Source organism: Callospermophilus lateralis, chromosome 2 (assembly GCF_048772815.1).
Source record: "Callospermophilus lateralis isolate mCalLat2 chromosome 2, mCalLat2.hap1, whole genome shotgun sequence".
NCBI classification, from domain to species: Eukaryota; Metazoa; Chordata; class Mammalia; order Rodentia; family Sciuridae; genus Callospermophilus; species Callospermophilus lateralis.
The window spans coordinates 149,387,346-149,410,195 of record NC_135306.1 but is presented as its reverse complement, the minus strand read 5'-3'; the positions used below and the strand labels follow the sequence as shown (position 1 = coordinate 149,410,195).

The window sequence follows — 22,850 nt, the reverse complement described above, 5'->3', positions numbered from 1 at the left end:
TTTTTTTGGTGAAGGGATAATAGAGTCTAACAAGATTTTTTTTTTAAGATTAAAAATTTCATTCTACGAGAGGTTTATAAGAGGAGAGACTGAGGCTCCTAAAGATTAAGTATTTAGTCTTGATCTTTGGTAGCACTGCTAAGTTCGAAACCTTGCCTTGCTCACGCCCTCCTTCCCAACTCCTCACTTCCGTTTTCTCTTACTAGCTCCACCCACTCCAGCCTGCGCAGTCTCCAAGACAAGTTTGACCCTCGAACGGCTGCCGTAGCGCGTCGCCTCCGTTGCTGTGGGAAACGACCCGCGACCTGGGAGGAAGCGAAGTTGTTTCCCGCCGGCGGGAGCTGTAGCTGTGGTTGAGAGAAGGGCTCGGAGCGGGCGTGGACCAGCGCCGCAGCACGATGGCGGACCAGCTTTATCTGGAGAATATAGACGAGTTCGTCACGGACCAGAACAAGATCGTGAGGAGCTAGGACTGGGGAATGTGGGCGTGCGAGCGGGGTCTTGGGCCCGGCCAGGGCAGCGGGGCCCTTGACTCCTGTGCTTGTAGCCTCGTGGGGATTGGACGAGGGGAGGTAGGTCACCACCCCTCGTGCCCCAGGAAGAGCGAGGACTTTCGCGGGGAGATCCTCTGGCTTACGCGCAAGTCCGCGGGTCTTGGGCGGACTTGTGGGAACTGTGCACCCGGCTGGCGCCACCGAGGTCAACGCGGAGGCGGGCGTTGGTTGAGAACATTTGTAAGGGTACATCTAGCTTTTCAGGTGGTTGATGTTCAGAGTCCCAGGTTTACAGTTGAGGAAATTGTGTCTTGGTTAAGTGACAAGTTGTGTAATCTCAAGATGGTTTCCTCTTCCTGGAAATTTAAATATTGATAGTGGTTTGCCCCGCCTGATGGGGTTGGCGTAAAGAACAAGGGAGAGGACGGATCTGAGCGCTCTTTGCAAACTGTGTTGATTGACTGTTTACTTTGGTAGACTTTGCAGTGATCTAAACGCCCTTCAGGTGGGTGGTAGTGCCCCTACAGGAAAAAATTGAAGCAAAGAGGTCAAATAAATTGTTTATTTGCAGTTAGTAAGGGATAGGTAGTTTTGGAACCCAAGTCTCTCTCCTCCATTAATGCTATGCTGCCTTTGCCTGACCTATTAGTTTTATTTTGGGAAGCTCAGCATTTTGAATAGGAAGAGACTTTGAGAGAAGAGGCTTACTGGATCAAGGAAGAATGCAGAATTGATGCCAGTAATTCCCAATCTAACCACTGATACAGTTTATCCACTTTACTCATTCATTTCCTGACCCTCCACACCTGTGTCTTTTAATGTTTGTATGGCTGCAACTTTCCCTAAAAGTTTTAAGTCATACACTTCAGAGTCATCTAGTTTCTGGGTGAGTTTTGGGATAGTTTTGGGTAGTGGCCCCACCAGAGACAGAATGTGAAAAAAGGGCATAAGTAAAACAAGGAATGTGAGGGAAATGAGTTTTTTAAATGCATATTCCACTTACTATTTTAGATTCTTCTACATTAATCAGTTTGTGAAAACAGACTTCCTAGTATTTGCAAGACAAATATGTTGGTTCAATTTGCCCAGATAGAGGGTTCTTCTAAACTATAGTGGCATCTATTGTAATTTATAAGGGATAATCATCTAATAATGGGAATCAGGCTCTTGGGAATTTTCTGCACACTGAAGTCATCTAATAAAACATTTTGAATATTGCTGTTTCTTGCAGGTGACATACAAATGGCTGAGCTATACGCTAGGAGTTCATGTTAACCAGGCCAAACAGTAAGTTCAGTTTACTTCCAATTTTAATGACATTGGAGTTTTTTGTTGTGTTTATTTTGATTTTCCTGTCTATACATAGCCCCTAGGTTAGAACTGATTTTTTTCTCCTGGATAAATGGGAAATAATATTATTTTTAATAACTTTTATCTCTATAGGGGGGTTAGTGGGCTTGTATATGAATGTGTGATGATAAATTTTGCTGGATTTAGTTGCAGCCTTGGCCTCTGGTTAGCATCACTTTTTTATTTCGAATATATTAAATGGACTTGCCAGTTCTGTTTATAACTCAAATTTATATATCTGTTATCTTACATCTTTACTACATTTTCACTGTACTTCTTAGGCTTATTTTGGGGTGTTAATGAAGTACTATCATAAGGAGGTCAACAGGTGTTTGACAGCTGTATAATAGTATATGACAAGAAAACTAAGTGAAACTACAAAGGGAGTGTTTAAGATGATGCAGAGCATTTTTGAATTTTACTATATGAGTTTTCCTCACTGAAACTTGTGGTCCAACTTGAGCCCAGAAGGGGAATAGCAAGCTTTTGATTTAACTCTAGAATTTTTCAGCCTGCAAAAGTGCAGATACTGTCTGTATTCCAAGGGGCAGGATTGGTGAACCAACTAAGGACACACATATTGAACACATTTACTTTGTTTTATTCCTTATGGTAACCTGGTTTTTGTCTGTTCCTTGAGTAATAGGAGTTTTCTCTGAATCATAAAAACATTCCACAAGAATTAAAAAGTCCCTAATCTCTAGAGCAGGTTGATTTGACTTTGTTGTGTTAATGTTCGGTCTAGGAGACTGATTTTGGTTGTGATGTTTAAGCTTTTAAGACCTGAAACTATTAGCCCTGGGATAGACTTGAGCTGGATTTGAATGAGATTGCCAAAGACCGTGGTGCTGGTCTAAACCTAAGAGCTTCAGTGACTTTGATTATAGACATCTGTAAGAGTTATTAGTCATTGCAATTATGAATGTGTAGATATGAAATGAAGCAAATGTTATTATATATATACACACATACACACCTGTTGGAGTTTAAAAATGCATATTAAGGGTTAGAGTTTCTGAACTAAAGATGCCTATAATTTTACTGTCACTAAACTGATTATATATCATTTTTTACAGCTTAACACTGTCTAGCTCCTGCCTTTCTGTCCTACTTAATCCTATTCTACTCTCTACCTCACCTGTTATCTTCTTCAAATATACAAAATTTATTCTCATCGTAAGACCTTTGTACTAGTTCTTCTGCCTGCCATGGTCCTCTTCTAGCTTTCCTCATTCTTCAGGTTTCAACTCAGATTTCATGTTATATGTAATAAGCTTTCCCTAATGCTCTGTTCAAGTGTTTCACCTCTTCTTAATTCTTGTCACGTCATCCTGTTAATTTCCTTCATAATTCTTTTTGTACCTGGAATTGAACCCAGGGTTGAACCACATCCCTCGCCCCCTTTTTATATTTTATTTAGAAACAGAATCTCACTGAGTTGCTTAGAGCTTCACTAAGTTTCTGAGGCTGGCTTTGAACTCTCAATCCTCTTGCCTCAGCCTCCTAAGCCACTGGTATTACAGTGGGTATGGTGGTGCCTAACTCATAATTCATTAAAAAAATTTTTTTTAGTTGTAGATATACACAACACCTTTATTTCATTTATTTAAATTTATGTGGTGCTGAGGATCAAACCTAGTGCCTCACATGTGCCAGGTGAGCACTCTACCACTGAGCCACAAACCCAGTCCCTCATACTCATTTTTTTAAAAAAAATTATGGATATAAAGATTTATGGATATATAATTCACATACTATACAATTCACCCATTTAAAGTATACAGTTTAATGGTTTTCAGTATAATCAAAATTGTGCAACTATCACCACAATCAATTTTAGAATATTTTCATCACCCCAGAAAGAAATTACATGCCTATTAACAATCACTAACCATTTCCCCAACCTCTTCCTGCCAGCCATAGACAACCATTAATCTTTCTGTCTGTAGATTTGTCTATTCCAGACATTTCATATACATAGAATCATGTACAGTCTAATATATCTGGTTTCTTTCACTTAGTATGTTTTCCAGATTTGTCCAGATTGCTGCATGCATCTATACTTAATTCCGTTTTATTGCTAAATAATATTCCATTGTATGGTATATGTTTCCACTTAATTAGGATACCATAACAAAGCACTACAATTAGGTGGCTTAAAACAACAAATTTATTAACTTAGTTCTGGAGGTTAGAAGGCCAAAGTCAAGGTGTTAGCAGAGCTATGCTCCCTTGGAAACCTGTAAGGAAATTTTTTCTTACCTTTGTCCACGATCTAGTGGTTTGCTATCGATCTTTGGCATTTCTTGGCTTGTAGCTACATAATTCCAATCTTTGCCTTCATTGTTACATAATATTCTCCTTGTGTGTCTATCTTCCTAGCCATTTTTTTGTAAGGACACCATAGATGTTGGATTAAGAGCCCATCCAACTACAGTGTGATCTGGACTTAATTAAATACATCTGTATTAACCCTATTTCCAAATAAGGTTATATGTTAATGTGTTAAGGGTATTGCAGAGGTATTTCTTTTTCAGACTCAATTTAGCCAATAGCATGGATATACTAAATTTAATTTTATCTGTTCATCTGTTAGTGGACATTTTAATTGTTTTTACATTTGATTATTATGAATAGCACTGCTGTGAACGCCTGTGTACAAATGTTTGTATAAACACATGCTTTTAATTCTCAAGTATAGATTCCTCAGATTGGAATTGCCGGATCATATTGCTGTTTAACATTTTGAGGAACTGACAAAAACTATTTTTTAGAATGGCTGAACCATCTTAATAATCTCACCAGCATTGTGTGAGGATTTCAATTTCTCCATATTCTTGCCAGCCCTTTTTATTTATTTTTTAATATATTTTTTAGTTGTAGGTGGACACAATAAAATTGTTTTATTTTTGTGTGGTGCTGAGGATCGAACCCAGAGCCTCACACACTGAGCCACAACCCCAGCCCGCCAACCCTTTTTATTATATCTTTATTTCACCTTTTTGTAAATATGAAGTAGTATCTCATATAGTCTTAATTTGCATTTTCCTAATGACATTGAACGTCCTTTTATGTGCTTATTGGCCATTTGTATATCTTCTTTAGCGGTTGGAAGGGTAGTAGGAGACTCAGTGGGGCGTGGTTCATGGTAGCTAAGGAGGTGAAGAGAATGATCAAAAGTGTAGGTGGAGTTTTCTCTTGGAATTTTTGAGTTTTTGGCTGTCCTGGTAGAAGTATGATATAAGAACCTTAATTAATGCCTCTTAAAATAAAAGATAAATGATATCTTTTTGTCATTAAAATATAAATTATTGAGGGGAGTCAGTTGCAACATTTGCTGGAAGAAAGGATAAAAATGAATTAAAGGATTTTATTAAAAGCAACATTTTGCATTTAGTGTTTGGTTCTTTCAGGTTAATGAATATTTTGGATATTGGATGGTATAAGTAAGCTGTTTAATTCTGTAGTTATGAAGCAGCATTGAATCTGAGTAATTATTAGCATTAGAATTTCAGAGCTGAGCATTTGTGATCATATATATAATAGAGTTTTTAATATTTTAGAGTAATGAATTCTAAATCTCTTGAAACCCTGTCATCTCCACCCCAAAAAGCACATGTATATTTGCTGATACTTTGGTGGTTAGGGTTATACAAGACATGTGAATCCCAGATTAAGAGATTCACTAATCTAGTACAGCATTCCCTTGCATTACCTCAGGATATTAAGAGCCTAGAAAAATTGACTTATCCTGGATCTGTTATAGCTAGATAGATAAGTGACTGAACTTACTCTTGATTCAGCAGTGTATTCATTCTAAATCATGGCTCCCATTTTAATATGGGTTCTGTCCCTCTTATCCTCTTATTAGACTTTTTTTTTTTTTGCTGTGCCAGGGATCTAACCCAGGGGTATGTTACTTACTGAATCACTATGCTAACTCAAACAAGTTGACTCCTATCCCCAAGTCCAATCTAAAGTCCCTTTACAAAAAACCTCTGTTCATGGGCTGAGCAAAGATCCTGCTTGAATCCACGGGTACTTTATCACTGAACTATATCCCCAACCCTTTTTATTTTTTATTTTGAGACAAGATCTCACTAACTTGCTGAGGCTGTCCTTGAACTTGTGCACCTCCTAGTTCAGCCTCTTGAGTATTAATTATAGGGATACACCACTTGTGCCTGGCTGCTTTTAAGTCATGAATTAAAAGAGTTTATTACTATTACTAATGAATTACTTTTGTTTCTTTGGAACAGGATGCTGTATGATTATGTCGAAAGGAAACGGAGGGAAAATTCAGGAGCCCAACTGCATGTCACCTATTTAGTGTCTGGTAGTATCATTCAGAATGGACATTCCGTGAGTTCTCAGAATTTTATAATGGGCTTATATGTGTTTAAGCTATGAACAGTGTTATAACCTTACATTGGAGAAGAAGAAAAAAACAAGAAGATGATTCAGTATTGTGGAAGTTTTAAGTTCAAAATATTCATCTTAGAGGAGGATTTGAATTTTTAGACTACATCTGAAACTCAACAAAGTTTGGGAAATATCTTTTTTTCCCCAATATATTTTTAGTTGTCTATGGACTTATTTTATTTATTGATATGTGGTTCCGAGAATTGAACCCAGTGCCTCACACATGCTAAGCAAGTGCTCTACCACTGTGCCACAACCCCTGCCTGGGAAATATCTTGGCTGTGTTACAGAGGCTGTATCTTTATGCAGTTTTCTAAGCAACAAGATTTTGGGAGATTGCTTCCACTATTCTTTTTTTTTTTTTTTTAGTTATAGATGGACACAATATCTATTTTTTTAATGGGGTGCTGAGAATGGAACTTAGTGCCTCAAACGTGCTAGGCAAGTGCTCTACCACTGAGCCACAACCCCAGCCCCCATTATTCTTTATACCTTTCTTCAAGATATGATGGAGACAGTGGTCATTAATTTTCATCTTGTTCATATTTCAAGCCACAAATCTAGGTGTTCAAACAAGAAAAAAAAAAGTTTTTTAACTTCATTTTAATTCTGAGCACTCATTTTGGTAGTTGTGTAGCTATGTTTAATGGGTAGGAAATATTGGCCAGGACTGACCTAATACAGTGCAGAAGCATGGGCTAGAAACACTTTTATTCTCCTACATCTTCTTTTTATGTTGTGGTCCAGGTGTTATCTGGTCATTCTAAACACAGGTTACTATTCTGTTTTCATCAACCCAGCAACAAAGCTTTCTCAAATCTGTTGACTTTCTCTTAACTACTTCTGTATGTCCTTCTCAGGGGCATAGAGATTATTCTATTCCCATTCCTTGGTGGGCACTGGAATCTCTGCCGAGATATCTTATTCCATCTCCTGTACCAGGCTGAGCCTTGGGAACAATGTTAATAATACCCCCTCTCTAGCTTCCTCCCAAAAGTAGACACCTTCCCTGCTCTCATCTTCTTCAAGTCTGTGTGATAGTTCTTTTGATTTTTCCACTACCAGTCCCATGGACCAGGGCTCCTTCTTAGAGATATGTTAATATGTTTCCGTCTTCTCTTTTGACTTGTCCTCAGAATCATAGGTTTAGAACCCTGACTTGTCTAAATACTGATTCTTTGTTTTTTAGCAAAAGAATTTTAAGCATGTGATGTTTAAAACTGGAATGTTAATTTAGTAATTTATAAGGAGAAACAAAACTCCTCAAGGGATCAAATCCTTGTATTTTCCTGCCAGCATTTTCTGTCCTTATTGGCAAGCTATTTGGCAAGCCAAATGATAATCAAGGTATTTGCAAGTTTAGAATCAGATATCATTATATATCAGAAATAGGAAATTAAGCAGTCTTGATTTATTTACTCTCAAGGATAAACCTGCCACCAGAATTTTCTCTCTCTATGGCTTTTGAATGGATACTGTCAAAGTTTGCAACTGTATGTCATTTTTCTTTTTAGGTTTAACTACATTTGTGTCTCTTTAGATATGTCAGTACCTTTAAACTACGTAGTTAAGTCTTTTCCTCAGTATCTTTGCATTCCCTTGAAGTACAGGTTGAATTTCCCTTTTCTGAAATGCTTGGTACGAGAAGTGTTTCAGATTATGGTTTTTGTTTGTTTGTTTATTTCAATATTTGCATATGCATAATAAGGTATCTTGGGAAATGTGATAAATTCTGATTTAGTACCCCATCTCTGGCTTCCTCCCAAAAGTAGACATCCCCTCTTTGTTCTCATCTTCTTGAAATCTATGTGACGGTTCTTTTGTTTTTTCACCACCAGTCCCGTGGACCAGGGCTCCTTCTTAGAGCCCTCAGTAGTAATCTGTGTTGATGGATAACCAGATACCACCTGGAACTTTAATATAAAAAGTCTATACATGAAATTCCTTTGTTTCATATATGTCTTATATAATCTTATACAGTATTTTAATAATTTTGTGCTTAAGGGCTGGGGACGTAGCTCAGTGGTAGAGTGTTTATGTAGCATTTGCAGGGTACAGAGTTCAATCCTTAGTACTATCAAAAGAAAAAGAAGAAACTGCATGAAGCAGTTTCATGGTACAGAATTTTTTACTTTTGATGCTATACCAGTGCTCAAAAGATTTCAGAATTTATAGCTTTGGGATTTTGAGTTAGGGTTGCTTAACCTACAGTGATTTTGTTTTTGGTCACTGATCTGAAAATTTGTAATAGAGATTCATATGTTGTTATTCATAAAATTTTGAGAGTTCACAGATCTTCTGTATTAGGATTTAAAGTTAAGAATTTATGTTTTCATAAATTTTTTTTTTTTTTTTTTTACTCCAACTCATTATGGCATGGACTCTTAATTTGGAATCCTTAAATGGTATTAGCAGTTGATCTTTAGGGTTCAGGGGATTCTTAGATCTTAGGATTTTATTCTACTTGTGTTCCTCAGTGAATTTTTCTGAGAAAAAATTTCTTCTAAAATATGTATCACCTATCATTAGTTAAAAACTTATAGAAATTCTGTTAGACATCTTCTCGTTAATATAACAAAAGACCAGAGATAGTCAACTTAAAAATAGGAAAGGTTTATTTTGGCTCATGGTTTCAGTTTATGGTTGATTGGCCCCATTACTTTTGGGCCTGTGATGAGGCAGAACATCATTATGGGAATATATGGCAGAGGAAGCCCTCATCTCATGGCTGGATGCAAAACAGAGAGGAAGAAAGTATCATCCCACAATCCATTTCAAGGGCAATGCCCTTACTAATCTAAAACTTCCTATTAGGCTCCACTTCTTAAAGTTTCTACCATCAAGCAATAGCACCAAGCTGGGAGCTGAGCTTTTAACCCATGGGCCATCGGAGAACATTGAAAATCCAACTGTTGGAGAAGTTAAAAACTTTTATGCTGTGCCTTACTTATAGAGGGCCTTCTATTCTAAATTTAAGAGGGCATTTAACTGAGCACAGTGGAACATGCCTATAGTCCCAGGTACATGGGAGGTTGAGCAGGAGGAGTCAAGTTTGAGGCAACTTAATAAGACTATTTCAAAACAAAAATTTAAAAGGGTTGAGGATGAAGCTCAGTGGTAGAGCACCCCTTCTATGTTCTGGATTCAATCCCAGTACTGCAAAAAAAAAAAGATTCTGTTCATCTGCCAGTCATGGTGGCATAGCTGGATGTGATGGTGTACATCATGCCAATTATCCCAGCAACTGGGAAGGTAAGAAATTGAGAGGTAGATCCTGAGTATTACATAGCAGTTTTAAAACTATTCCTCTTTCATTATAGCCACATCTGGATTCATTGATAAATATGTCTTAGTTGATTCAGCAGTCCCACATTGAATTATTTGAGTTATTTACAATCTTTGGCTATTGCTAATAGTGCTACAGTGAATAGCTCAGAGTATATGGGTTATGTGTATTTTGGGTCGGGGGGTTACTGGGAATTGAATTCAGGGACACTCAGCCACTGAGACACATCCCCAGCCCTATTTTGTATTTTATTTAGAGATAGGGTCTCACTGAGTTGCTTAGCGCCTTGGTGTTGCTGAGGCTGGCTTTGAACTCATAATCCTCCTGCCTCAGCCTCCTAAGCTGCTGGGATTACAGGTATGCACCACCATACCTGGCAGTTATGTGTATTTTTGTTAGTGTGTTTTGAAATTACATTCTTAGAAGTAGGATGGTTGGATCGAAGTATAAATGTATATGTATTTTTTGGTGGGGGGATACTAGGGATTGAATCCAGGGATCCTCTCCCCACTGAACTACATCCCAGCCCTTTTATTTTATTTTGAAATAGGGTCTTACTGAGTTTCCCGGATTGGCCTTGAACTTGATCTCCTTCCTCAGCCTCTGGAGATGCTGGGATTATAAGCATGTGTCACTAGGCTGTATATGTACTTTGTTGATGATTGACGAATACATCTCCATTTCTTATTTTTCCTGAACAGGTATGAAGAGTACCTGTTTCCACACAGCACATGTTGTCATCTGTGTCAGGGCTATTTGTATTCCTTTTGCTGTGAATTATCTGTAACTCTTGCCCATTTTTCTAAAGGGTCTTTGTTTTTAGTTTTGTGGGTTTTTTTTTGTTTTTGTTTTTTTTTTTAAAGAAACTCTACTAACCATTTGTGATACTAGTTGCAGATACTTTTCTTACTTAATCATTTGTCTTTGAACTTTTGTTGAAGTTCTGTTTTCATCAAAAGTTGTTAGTTTTTATGGGTTATTTCAATTTTTTTCTGGATTTGAATCATTCATAGGATACTTCCTCATTCTTAGGTTATATTAGATTACAGAAGAATTCATGTATGTTTTCTGTTGCATATGTTTTCATTTTTTACTCTTAAATCTCTGATCCATTTAGCATTCTTTTCTTTCTTTTTTTTTTTTTATTATAATTCCCATTTTATCTTTTTCTAGAAGATAGCTTTTCTTCACTCTTTAAGGACCTAGCTCTTACATGGGCTTTGGTGGAGGTCATGGGGTGGCACTAGCAGGTCTAAAACGGAGTTGGAGTATTCAGTCCTTCCAGGCTTCATGAGATCGACTCCTGACCACCTTGCTGTGAATGGCATAACTCACACAGTAATGCACCTTCACATGGAGCTTGGGAAACACATAAGCATTAAAATACTTGCTTTAGAAATGTCCCTGATGGCTGCGGTGTTTCAAATGGTGAACCTCTTAATGGCCTTGTCCTTGGCATGCACCTGGCACAGTTTGAGCAACAAATAGGCTGCACATGGCTGCGGCTTTTTTGACCTGACCATTATTTCTTCTTTTTTTGGTATTTCTTCTCCATGGCATGGGCTCTCAATTACCCACAGCCCCAGAACCTCTTCCTCCTTTCAGCCTCTACCCAGACTTCCATGCTCCCTGTTTAGCATTAATTCTGGTATACGGTATGAGGGGGAAGATCTAATTTTATCTGGATCCATATGGGAATACATTACTTCTCATTAAATCACTTACTAAAAAGCTCTTTCTTCTCACACTGATTTGAGATGCTGTATTTTATTTCATTGTAGTATTTATCCCTGTACTCTCATTTTCCTTAACCTTATTAAGAAGTTTTAAAGGAAGCAAATTAAAAATGAATCTGACTTTATTAAACTATAACATACATTTGAATGGTACCATTATTTTCCTAATTTCACATTTCAAGCACAATTGAATTATTAACAAGGAAACTTCCAGGTTTCAAGTTCTGTTGATGAAGTGTTGTTTCTTTACAGTGCCACAAGGTTGCAGTAGTGAGAGAAGATAAATTGGAAGGTAGGTATTTTAACAGTTTAGTAAGTTTTTCCTTTTTCTTCTTATGGCATCAGTGTTGGTATAATAATAAATCTGCCCCTAACATCTGCATATAATATGTTAGCTATTTAGCCGAAGAACCCTGTGTTCTTTTTATTAGTAGTTTCTGAAACATGTTAAAATATGATACTTCATCTGCATAACTTCCCACTAAGTCAATAGGTTCTGACATTTATAAAGCACTTTTATCATAGGATTTTAAACCTCATGACAGACACGCAAAACTGTCATGTATATAATGTGGGCCATCTCATCCACTGTAAAAAGACAGTAGTCTGAATGTTGTGCTGTATTTCATAACACATTTTTAGAGAAGAACATTGTAGAGTGTTTTTCTAAAAGTCAGAAAGACTAATAAATTAAATAAATCCAACTGGGAGATATACCTCAGTGTTAGAATGCTTGCCTAATGGGCACAAGGTCCTGGATTTGATCCCTAGCATCAAACACACAAAAAGTCTGACTTTCAGTGCTATTAATGCTACTATTCCATTGTTTAAAAATCTATTTCAAAAAATAATATGACCCTCATGTCCTCATGATCTTGGGTCCATATCTGAAGACAAAACTTCACTGTTGTACCTTGTATATATAAAGGCTCCTGCCAGTGGAGTGCGATTTTTACCAAATTAATTCTGAAATATTCAAAGTGTTGGGAATGTCTAATTTTTCTATCTGGATTTCCACAGTGGAAGCAAAGCAAGCAGGCATTCATCATTTAGTATATGTGTATTGATTATCTGCGTGTGCCAAGCTCTGTGGTAGGGAATGGGGACATGGAGCAAGTTAGCCTAACCCCTTCCCTTGTGAAACTTAAATTTATGCTAGTTTTTCTTCTGCAGACTTATCTAGTTAGTTGTATTTTTGTTATATAGTTGCTTTCTCTAAAGTAAAATTGGGCTACATAAACAACTCTTTTCAGGTAAAGATTGTTTAGTCTTTATATGCTAGTGTAAGGTTCTTCCCTGACGGGGGCGGAGTGGGGGAACCCATAGTCATCATCAATCATTAATTAATATTTGCCGAGTGTCTACTGGATGAGTGATAATCTCATAGGTGCTGTACTTAGAAATGATTCACCACCACCTACCTTGTCATAATGTCCCCATTGCAGACAGAAGAGTTGATATTACATTGTATTTGTGGCTATTTGGCCTTTTAGAATTTTTTAGACGACCACAGATTGCAAATGGTTTTAATGCAGAAGGGTTTCTTGTTAAAGTCCCCCATGCTATGAAGTTTGTGTATTAACAGACTGCTTTTCCTGTTGACTTGTAGCAGTGAAGTCCAAGCTAGCTGTGACTGCCAGCATCCATGTGTACAGCATCCAGAAAGCTATGCTAAAGGACAGTGGGCCTCTGTTCAATACTGACTATGACATCCTTAAAAGCAACTTGCAGAACTGCAGCAAGTAAGCTCCTTAATGTTCCTTGTGGGCTTCTTTACGAATTGATTTTGTAAGATGTTTACACAGTGGCTGCCTCTTAAGAGTGAATGCCAAGTCTAGTAAAACCCCATTTATCTTGCAGTAAGACACATGCCTGGTTTTATTAGTACATCATAAGGTGAAAAATAGCAGCCACAACCCATATTGAAAACCCCAGTGGACTCCCCATAAATCTATTTCTCATATATTTATCCTGTCACCACCACCAGAAATGTTTGTTGTGTCCCCTCATTACTCCCTTACCCCAGTCTCTGCTGTCTAAATTCTACCCATCCTTCAAAAGCTAGTTCAAATAATGTCCTTCAAAAAATTATTTCTAATTTGATGTTCCTCTGCCTTCCATCCAAAAGCATCTCTTTCCTCTGTAGCTAGGATCAGATCTTGGCTATCTTTTGTATCTTCCACAGCACAGAGAGGTAATGGCCTATGATACCTGTACATTTTGGAAATTGATGATTATAGGCTTAAGTTGTACTTTGCTGCTTAGTAGCCCAGTGATTTGGACAAATTACGTAAACTCTTTAAGCTTTGGTTTATTCATCCATAAATTAGGTATAATTTAGCCTGCTTTGTGGGATTTATTGAGGGTTCAAGTCAATTCCCCAAACATACATAGTGAACACCTACTGCTTTGACACATACTAAGCAACGTAATTTGAATTCATTGAGCAATATCTGATGAATCCCTATGAAATGCCACACACTATAGATTGAGTATGTGCCAGTACTTGTTCTAGGGCTAATTGTCTGATGGGAGATGAGCAGTTACAGTACAGCTTGGCAGTGAAATCACAGGAGGAATAGTGTAAAAGATATTGGGGATGGGTAGTTCTCCCCACTTCTGGATGAATGAGGCAAGGGGCAAGACAGAGAAGGCTCCCTAAAGTTTAGGACAGCTAAGTTGATGACTGAAGGCCCAGTACAAATAGGCAGGCAAAGAAATGGGAGAGTAAATACAGCTAAGAGAAAACATGCTTGTGCGGAACCATGATAATCATCTATGAACTTAGAGTAAGAGGTAAGAAATAATTAAAAGACTAGAGAAGTCTAAAAGGAGTCAAATTATGCTTTGATTACTAGGAAATGGAGTTTAGCTTTGATTCTGAGCATCTGGGAACCACTAAAAATTTTCGAACAGGTGGATGAAATGATCATAACTGTACTTTAGAAAGGTAACCCTGCCTGTGATGTTGGAGGTAGATCAGAAGGAAATAATCTGGAAGCAAGGACATGAGAGTGGAGAAATATCTCGGTGATCCAGTGTGCATTTGACAGTTATCTGAATTGAAGTAATGGTATTGGGTGGAGAGGTATGAAGGTTGAAAACTCTTCAAAACTTCTAAGTATGGTAATGGCTGGGGATAAGGTGTGTGTGTGGAGGTCACTGTTCATGGTGTTAAGGATGATCTCGTGTTTCTGGCTTGGTCCTATGAGTACTAAAAGAGAATTTAAGAGAGATTGGCTTTAGGAAAAGAGGATGTTGGATTGGATTTTAGACATGTTGAGTTTGAGAAGCCTGTAGGAAATCCCGATGGGAATGTGCATTCCATTAGATAGGTGAGTCTAGAGCTAACAAAAGCAGTAAAGACAGAGATTTTAGAATCAAAGGAGGTAAGTAAACAGGCCATGGCAGCAGATATAGTCATGCAGAGACTTATAGAATGGAAGAAAGGCAGAAAGTAAAACTCTAGGCCACAATTAGTAGCTGTGTGACCTTGGGAAAATTGTTTCTCTGTGATTCAGCTTCCTTACCAGTAAAATTGATCTAATAGTACCATCCTCACAGGGCTATAGAGGATTAAATGAATTAAAATATGTGAGCTCTTACGAATAGTCTTTGGCACATAGTAAGCACTATTTAGTGACAGTTATTTTTTTTAATAGTTGTAGATGGACACAGTATTTTTATTTATCTTTATGTGGTGGTAAGGATTGAACCCAGGGCCTCAGCGAGGCAAGCACTCTACCACTGAGCTACAATCCCAGCCCTAGTAATGGTTATTTTTAAAGAAATGGTCAGAAAAAGAGGGGTGCTAGAGGAAGCAGCCAGAGAAAAGAGGAAAATTGCACAAGTACATGGCATTCCAGAAGCTAAAGGAAGTTTTAACAAGGATGGACTGGTAGACATTGTTAAATGTTGCTGAATAGCCAAGTAAAGTAGGAACTGAAAAGTGTCCACTGGATCTAGAGATAACCTTGACAAGATAGTTTTTCAGGGCAAGGACCAGATGCTAGTCAACCAAGTATATGGGGAACAAGGAGAATTGAGACAAACTGATATGAACAACTCTTGGAAAATTTAACTGTGAAAATGGGAGGGAAAGAGAGTAGTAGCTGAGGAGAAGTTGAGATTGAGGAAGGATAATATACAGTTTTAAAGTCAAGAATGCCTTCAAGTTGTATTATTAGGAAACTGTCATAGGAAAAGGTTGAGGGTCCTGGGGTAGATGGGATAACTAATAGAGACTGGTCCTTGAGAAGAAATAGATATAGAATTGCCAAAAATAGTTAAGTTCATGAGAATAGGGACTGTGTCTATTTTGTTAACTATATACCCAAAAATAGTGCCTAGCATTTAGTTAGCATTCAGTAATGCTAACTAATGTTCTTTATAGTGTTCTTTAATAATTGTTCTTTAGTTTGAAACTTTGATTATATAGCTATTCAAATATTTATTAAGTAAATAAATGTAATTATATAGCCAGAGAGTCATAATTTTATAAGTCCAGTGTCTTTTAGGGAAGGATTTCAAGAGTACTCCTTTAAGTTTATATAAAATATGTTGTTAGACTTTAAAAATAATCTGCATTAAAATCTTATCATGGCATGTCAAGTTCTTAAAACCAGTTCTGTTATAGCTAGCAAGTAAGCAAACAAGAATAAAAGTGACTCACAAGTTCAAAATGAAATTTGCCCAGGGCCCACTAAAATAAACAGGGCAAGTAGAAATGTGGTAATAGGATGCACTTCAGTGAAACTTTACCTAAATTCTTCAAGTATCCTTGGTAGAAATGTGAAGAATTTATCTCCAATAAAGAAGTTTGTGTTTGGTCCTGAGAATTGTGGGCCAGCTGAGATCTGACTCATGGTTTCATGTGTTTTAAGTGCTATGACAGGAAGAAAATTGAAATTTTAGCATTAAGCAGATTCTTCACTCTTCAGACATGCTCCCAACTTGGTCTCTTCCTCATTGCCAGTTCCTGGTTTTGACCCTAAGGCGTGGAATGCAGACCAAACGGAGAAAGAGTTGTCTGAGGGCCAACTTTATATGTTGACAATGAAATAAAACATTGCCCTTTTCCTTGTGCATGGAAGCACTGCAAGGCCAGAGAGGAAGAACAGTGGGTGAAAGTAAATGTTTTCCGTCTTTTCTTAGCTCTGATACACCAAAGATGTGTTTTAATGTAGGGTTTTCTGCTGGGATCATAATGAATCAGTGTAAGATATTTGGAGCTGTAAACTCTAGCTTTAGGGCTTTTCGAGTCTAATGTTATTTCTGAAATGAAATGATATATTAGGGATTTTTTTCCTTAGGCCACTGATTCCAACAGTTAATGTTGAAGTTGTATTTGTGATTTCTGGTAATTGCTGTCACTGCATAGTTTCTAAATCTTCCTCATCTCCCACTCCAAATTGAGGTGATACACTAAAGAAGGGAGACAAACCAAAAACCTCACTTTCAGTGGCTTAAATAGTCTTTCTTTCAACATGTTTTTTTCTGACACTTGCTGTATGTCAGATTTTGTGTCAGGTGACTGGAATATGAAAGATGAATAAGATCTTCAGGGAACTCTCACCTATCCCATTAAGCAACAAACTAGGGGAAGCAAAATGTTTTGATATGGAAAGTTGAAGAACTTTGCTTTATGTAGAGCCCTTTGTGAAAGCTGAATCAGTTACCCATTCACAATGTGGAACATTACATTATATATTTGTGTGAAGTAGGCATACCTACAATTTAGAGAATAAGAGATAAATATTCCCTTTAATAGAACATGCAGACCATTCACCATATTCCTTCACTTGGCCTTCAGCATAATACATGTCTGCTGTTGCTAGTTGGTACTATTAGAAATTAGTAGCAAATGTTTGACTTCATAATGGCTGCCATTCTTACTGGAGTGAGATGGTATCTTAGAGTAGTTTTAATTTGCATTTCTCTGATTGCTAGAGAAATGCAAATTAAATTATGAAGTCAAACAATAACAAGTGCTAGCCAGGATGTGGGGAAAAAGGTACACTTGTACATTGCTGGTGGGACTGCAAATTGGTGCAGCCAATTTGGAGGGCAGTATGGAGATTCCTTGGAAAGCTGGGAATGGACCCACCATTTGACCCAGCTATTCCCCTTCTCGGATTATACCCAAAAGTCCTAAAAAGAGCATACTACAGGGACACAGCTACATCAATGTTCATAGCAGCACAATTCGCAATAGCTAGACTGTGGAACTAATCCAGATGCCCTTCAACAGATGAATGGGTTTAAAAAAATGTGGCATTTATACACAATGGAATATTACTCAGCACTAAAAAATAACAAAATCATGGCATTTTCAGGGAAATGGATGGCACTAGAGCAGATTGTGCTAAGCAAAGTTAGCCAATCCCTAAAAAACAAATGCCGAATGTCTTCTCTGATATAAGGGAGGTGACTCAAAACAGAGTAGGAAGGAAGAGCATGAGAAGAAGATTACCACGAAACAAGGAAAAGAGGTGGGAGGGAATGGGAGGGAGAAGGGGAATAGCACGGAAGACAGAAGGAGACCCTCATGGGTTCACAAAATACATATATGATAGTGTGAGGGGGAAGGGAAGAAAAAAAAAGAGATAAATGTCATAGTAGAATGGGTAGAGAATAGGGAGGGGAGGGGAGGTGGGGATAGGGAGGGCAGCAGAATACAACTGACACTAGGATTGCTGTATGTATACACATGGATGTATAACCAATGTGATCCTGCAATCTGTACACATGGAAAAATGAGAATTCATACCCTGTTTGAATCAAATGTATGATATGTCAAGATCATTGTATTGAGCAACTAATAAAAAAAAAAAAGAAAGAAAGAAAGAAATTAGTAGCAAATGGCTGTGAAGGACCACAAGTTATAAGAGCCAGTGACTCTGTTTCTAGCTTCCATGTTTTAAAGCATAACCACTCTGGCCAGGAGAGTTGCCAGGAAATGTGTTAATATTTAGAGCTTTTAGTTTTTATTTTGTTTTTTGGGTACTAGAGATTGAACTCAGGGGCACTCGACCACTGGGCAGCATCCCCAGCCCCATTTTGTATTTTATTTAGAGACAGGGTCTCATTGAGTTGCCTAGTGCCTCGCCGTTGCTGAGGCTGGCTTTGAACTCGCAATCCTCCTGCCTCAGCTCCCAAGCTGCTGGAATTACAGGCATGCACCACTGCACCCTACGGAGCTTTTAGTTCTGATTCAGTCAATAGTTGTTGTGTAACTGGCCTTATAAGAGGAAGGTCCTTAAATAAGGGGTAACCATTTGGTTTCCTAAGGATAGAAAAATTATTAAATCTTTTATTATTGTTTTGTATATTCTTATTTTTTTTAATTAGGATTTTTTTTTTCAAAAAAGCAAGAGTATTCAATAAGGTATTCCAAATACCTTATTTGATTCCAAATCTAGCTCTATTACTAACTAGATGGATAACTTAGAACAGATCACTTGTTTCTCTCCAATTATTTATCTAAATGAAAATTTTGTACAAAAGTTTTTCCAAAATCCATTCTAGTTCTAACATTCCCTAGTTTTATAATATTAGGGGTTAGAAGGTATTATGTGAAAGAAACAAGAGTTTGAAAATAAGAGTTTGATACTGGCATCAAATTAATAATACCATTTTGTCTTTAGGTTTAGTGCCATACAATGTGCAGCTGCGGTCCCTAGAGCTCCCACAGAATCCTCATCTTCTAGCAATTTTGAACAGTCAAATCTTCAGGCATCCAGTGAGACACAAGCCAGTAATGAGCTGACAACCAATGGTCATGGCCCACCTGCCTCCAAACAGGCTTCCCAGCAGCCCAAGGGAATTATGGGAATGTTTGCCTCCAAAGCTGCTTCTAAAAGCCAAGATACAAACAAGGAGACCAAAATAGAGACTAAAGAAGTAACAAATGTAAGTCTTCTTTGAAAATGGACCTTTATTACAGTGTGGAATGTTATCCAGGAAAGCATTACTAGTGCCCTTGGTAGTTTAATTATGTAAGGTTCTGACATTTAGTTCTGATTTTTCTACCACTTTGATCCCTGTAATACTGTATTCTCAAGTCCTTTTTCTTTGGCTGATACTTGTCACTGATGCTTGCATTCCCTTTCTATAAAATGGTAATGCCTACCCTATACACATTGTAAGATTATTATGAGAGCCTGTTGAAATAATGCATGTGAAAATGCGTCAAAAATTACAAAGTTCAAGAAATTATGTATTAGCAATGTGTCATTTTGAGAATATCTTATATTCTCGTCTATGCCATATATACCTTTTTAGTGTAGTTAATGTTTTTATTTTATGAATCTTTTCCTTCTTTTACTCACTTATTTGGGTTTGACTTAATAAAAATGTCAGGTGCCATTTAAAATATTCAGGAAAGTATGGCATTGTTACTACTGTTATCATCACTGTCATTTTTAAGCTTTTGCTCTGGAAGAGGAAAAGAGGGGTGGAGGGAAACAAAACATTTATTGAGTTTCTGTTGTATGCCAGTGGTTTGATCTTTGCTTAAATCCTCCTTTTTTTTTTTAATATTTATTCACAATACCTTTATTTCACTCTTTTAATTTTTACGTGGTGCTGAGGATCAAACCCAGGGTCCCGCGCGTGCGAGACGAGCGCTGTACTGCTGAACCACAACCCCAGCCCGTAAATCCTCTTATCAATTCTTTTTGGATCTTACCATTTTTATAGTATATGTAATAAAACTAAAGCCTAAACTTATAACTTGCGTAGAGGTTATACTGCTGTTAAATGTAGAACCAGGGCCAGGATTGTGGCTCAGTGGTAGAGCACTTGCCTAGCATGCATGAGGCACCATGTTCAATCCCTGGCACCACATAAAAATAAACAAATAAAATGAAAGTGGAAAAAAAAAAAAAAAAGTAGAACCAGGATTCAAGTCTACTACTGATTATTAAAAACGTAATATTTTGTTTCCCTCTTTGTTTGCTGTATTGCTTCTGATCTTTTTTAATCCTCTTAATCTACATTGTTGTAAAATATGCTCAAGAAAAACCTAAACATGTCCATGGATGATAATAATTCTTACAAGAACTATGAGAAGTAAAGCTTTGGAAATTAACATTTGATACTATCATCTAATGCTTACACATTTTCACATGATTACATAGAGTCTGTACTACTGGCCAGTGCTGTTATTGAAGAGATTGTTCAAGACAATGCTACTTTAAGAGGAGCCTAAACACTAGGAAAAAAATCATGTGTTTTCTTTTCCATGTTTTTAGGCATCTTCAACAGGCAGCAAAGTACCAGGAAAGGGGAATGTGATGAGCAATTTTTTTGGAAAAGCTGCTATGAGTAAGCATGTTTTTATTTTCCTTTGACTAATAAGTGAATGTTAATGAAATAACATTTTAAACCTGAGATGAATGGCATCTTACCAGTTTTTGCCCATCCAGGCACTCCTGCTTCCTTACATACATTTGCAATATACTAATCATATGTTGATGAAAGTAATGAACTAACAAGGTGAATTTTCTGGGTTAGCTGGGCTCAATTGAGATATCTTGGAAGGTAGTTTACTATTTGAACTTCTACTTACTGCCTTGACAAACAAGAATGATATATTTACTTTATAAGCCTCTTGAAAATGGATGTTCAAAACAAAAGGGAGACTGCCTATTTACACAGTATAATGTTGAGGTCAGTGTCATTGATATTGCCATCACTTTGCTTGTATGACTTTAATTATTCCTATGTCCCAAAGGTCCTCAAAAGCAAATCTTTTGCCTTTCTTTAGTTATTTTTTTAAATTGGTTCTTCTTACTTATACATGACAGTAGAATCCATTTTGATAAAATTATACAAGTATGGAATATATCTTATGCTAATTAGGACCCCATTCTTGTGGGTGGGCATGATGGTGAGATTCACTTAGGTATTTTCATATGTGTACATAGGAAAATTATGTTAGATTTATTCTACTGTCTTTCCTCTTCCTATTCCCCCTTCCTTCAGTTTGTTCCCCTTTGTCTAATCTCCTGAATTTCTCCTCTTCCTCTCCCCCCACCCTTAATTGTGGTTTAGCTTCCACAAATCAGTGAAAATTTGTAACCTTTGGTTTTTTATATTGCCTATTTCACTTAGTATGATAGTCTCCAGTTCAATCCACTTGCCAGCAAATGTCATAATTTCATTCTTCTTTATGGCTGAGTAATATTTCATTGTGCATATATAGCATACTTCCTTTACCCATTCATCTGTTGATGGGCATCTAGGTTGGTTCCATAGCTTAGCTATTATGAATTGTGCTGCTGTAAACACTGATGTGGCTGGGTCACTGTAGTATGCTATTTTTAAGTCCTCTGGGTCAAATAGTCATTTCATTCCTAGTTTTTTGAGGGATCTTTATACTGCTTTTCAGAATGGTTGCACCAATTTGCAGTCCCACCAAAAATGTATGAATGGGGCTCCTAATTAGAATAAGATATATTCCATGCTTGCATAATTTTATCAAAATGGATTCTACTACCATGTATAACTAAGAAGAACCAATTTTTAAAAGTAGGGAAAGCATTCTTGCCAACATGTGTTGTTACTATATTCTGGATAATTGCCAGTCTGACTGGAGTAAGATGAAATCTCAGTGTAGTATTTTTTTTTTTTTTTACTTATTTTTTTGTACTAGGGTTGAACCCAGGGATGCTCAACCACTGAGCCACATCCCCAGTTATATTTGTATGTGAATGTATGTGTGTGTGTGTGTATTTATTTATTTAAAAAAATATATGTATATATACACACACACACATGTGATTTATATATATATATATATATATATATATATATATATATATATATATATAATTTTGAGACAGGGTCTCATTAAGTTGCTGAGGCTGACATTGAAGTCATGATCCTCCTGCCTCTGCCTCCCAAGCTGCTGGGATTATAGATGTGTGCCATTGGGCCCAGCTCAGTGTAGTTTTAATTTGCATTTCTCCAATTGCTAGTGATGATGAAGATTTTTTCATAATATTTGTTGATCATTCACTTAGAGTATTCACAATAATGAATTAGACCTCATTATGATTTTGACAAGCCCAAGTAGTAATGGTCATTTAAACATAGTTTTTGGGAAACCAAAACTCTCCCATATTTAGAATAATAATAAGTCTTCCTTTTGGAAAAAAAATCAATTGTCACATTTTTTTTTACTTCTAATATTAAGTACACAACCTCTGAGGATATGTGACAAAATACTAGGATAGGAACAACTCAAGAGAAGCAGAATAATTATGGCACACTTCCCTGGAATCTCAGTTTTGCGAAGAGGTTTTAGGGAAAATTTTTGTTACATGCAAAGAAAATTAGTCGAATTCTGCCTCTGATGGCCAAATTGGTAGCCAAGGAAGGGACTAAGGTAATAGTTTCTTGTTTGCCATGAAAGCTATCAAAGAAGAACATTTGTGTTCTGAAAGCATATAGAAAATGTTATACTTTCAGGTTATTGAGAAACAACATTTGTATTATTACAAGCACAGTGCATCAAAGGGCTTCTGTGAAAACACATCATGCTGATGTCACTGTACT

At 37.1% G+C, this 22,850-nt stretch overlaps 1 protein-coding gene and 1 pseudogene across 3 annotated transcripts in view; one reads left to right on the top strand and one right to left on the bottom strand.

The window, feature by feature from the left end:
• The first annotated feature begins 293 nt into the window (after positions 1 to 293).
• Pold3 (DNA polymerase delta 3, accessory subunit) overlaps positions 294 to 22,850 on the top strand; it is a 41,431-nt gene continuing 18,874 nt past the window's right edge. For 2 of the 3 annotated variants that reach the window (XM_076843981.2, XM_076843980.2), the window contains exons 1-7: positions 294 to 458; positions 1,726 to 1,781; positions 6,104 to 6,206; positions 11,541 to 11,580; positions 12,898 to 13,030; positions 18,935 to 19,199; positions 20,543 to 20,615. In XM_076843981.2, coding sequence (XP_076700096.1) covers positions 399 to 458; positions 1,726 to 1,781; positions 6,104 to 6,206; positions 11,541 to 11,580; positions 12,898 to 13,030; positions 18,935 to 19,199; positions 20,543 to 20,615 — 730 coding nt within the window. In that variant the 5' untranslated portion in view covers positions 294 to 398. Of the gene's footprint in view, positions 459 to 590; positions 735 to 1,725; positions 1,782 to 6,103; positions 6,207 to 11,540; positions 11,581 to 12,897; positions 13,031 to 18,934; positions 19,200 to 20,542; positions 20,616 to 22,850 lie in introns of those variants that run through there. The other variant, XM_076843982.2, reaches the window with a different exon arrangement.
• Positions 10,762 to 11,112, bottom strand: LOC143392109 (small ribosomal subunit protein eS26 pseudogene; annotated as a pseudogene).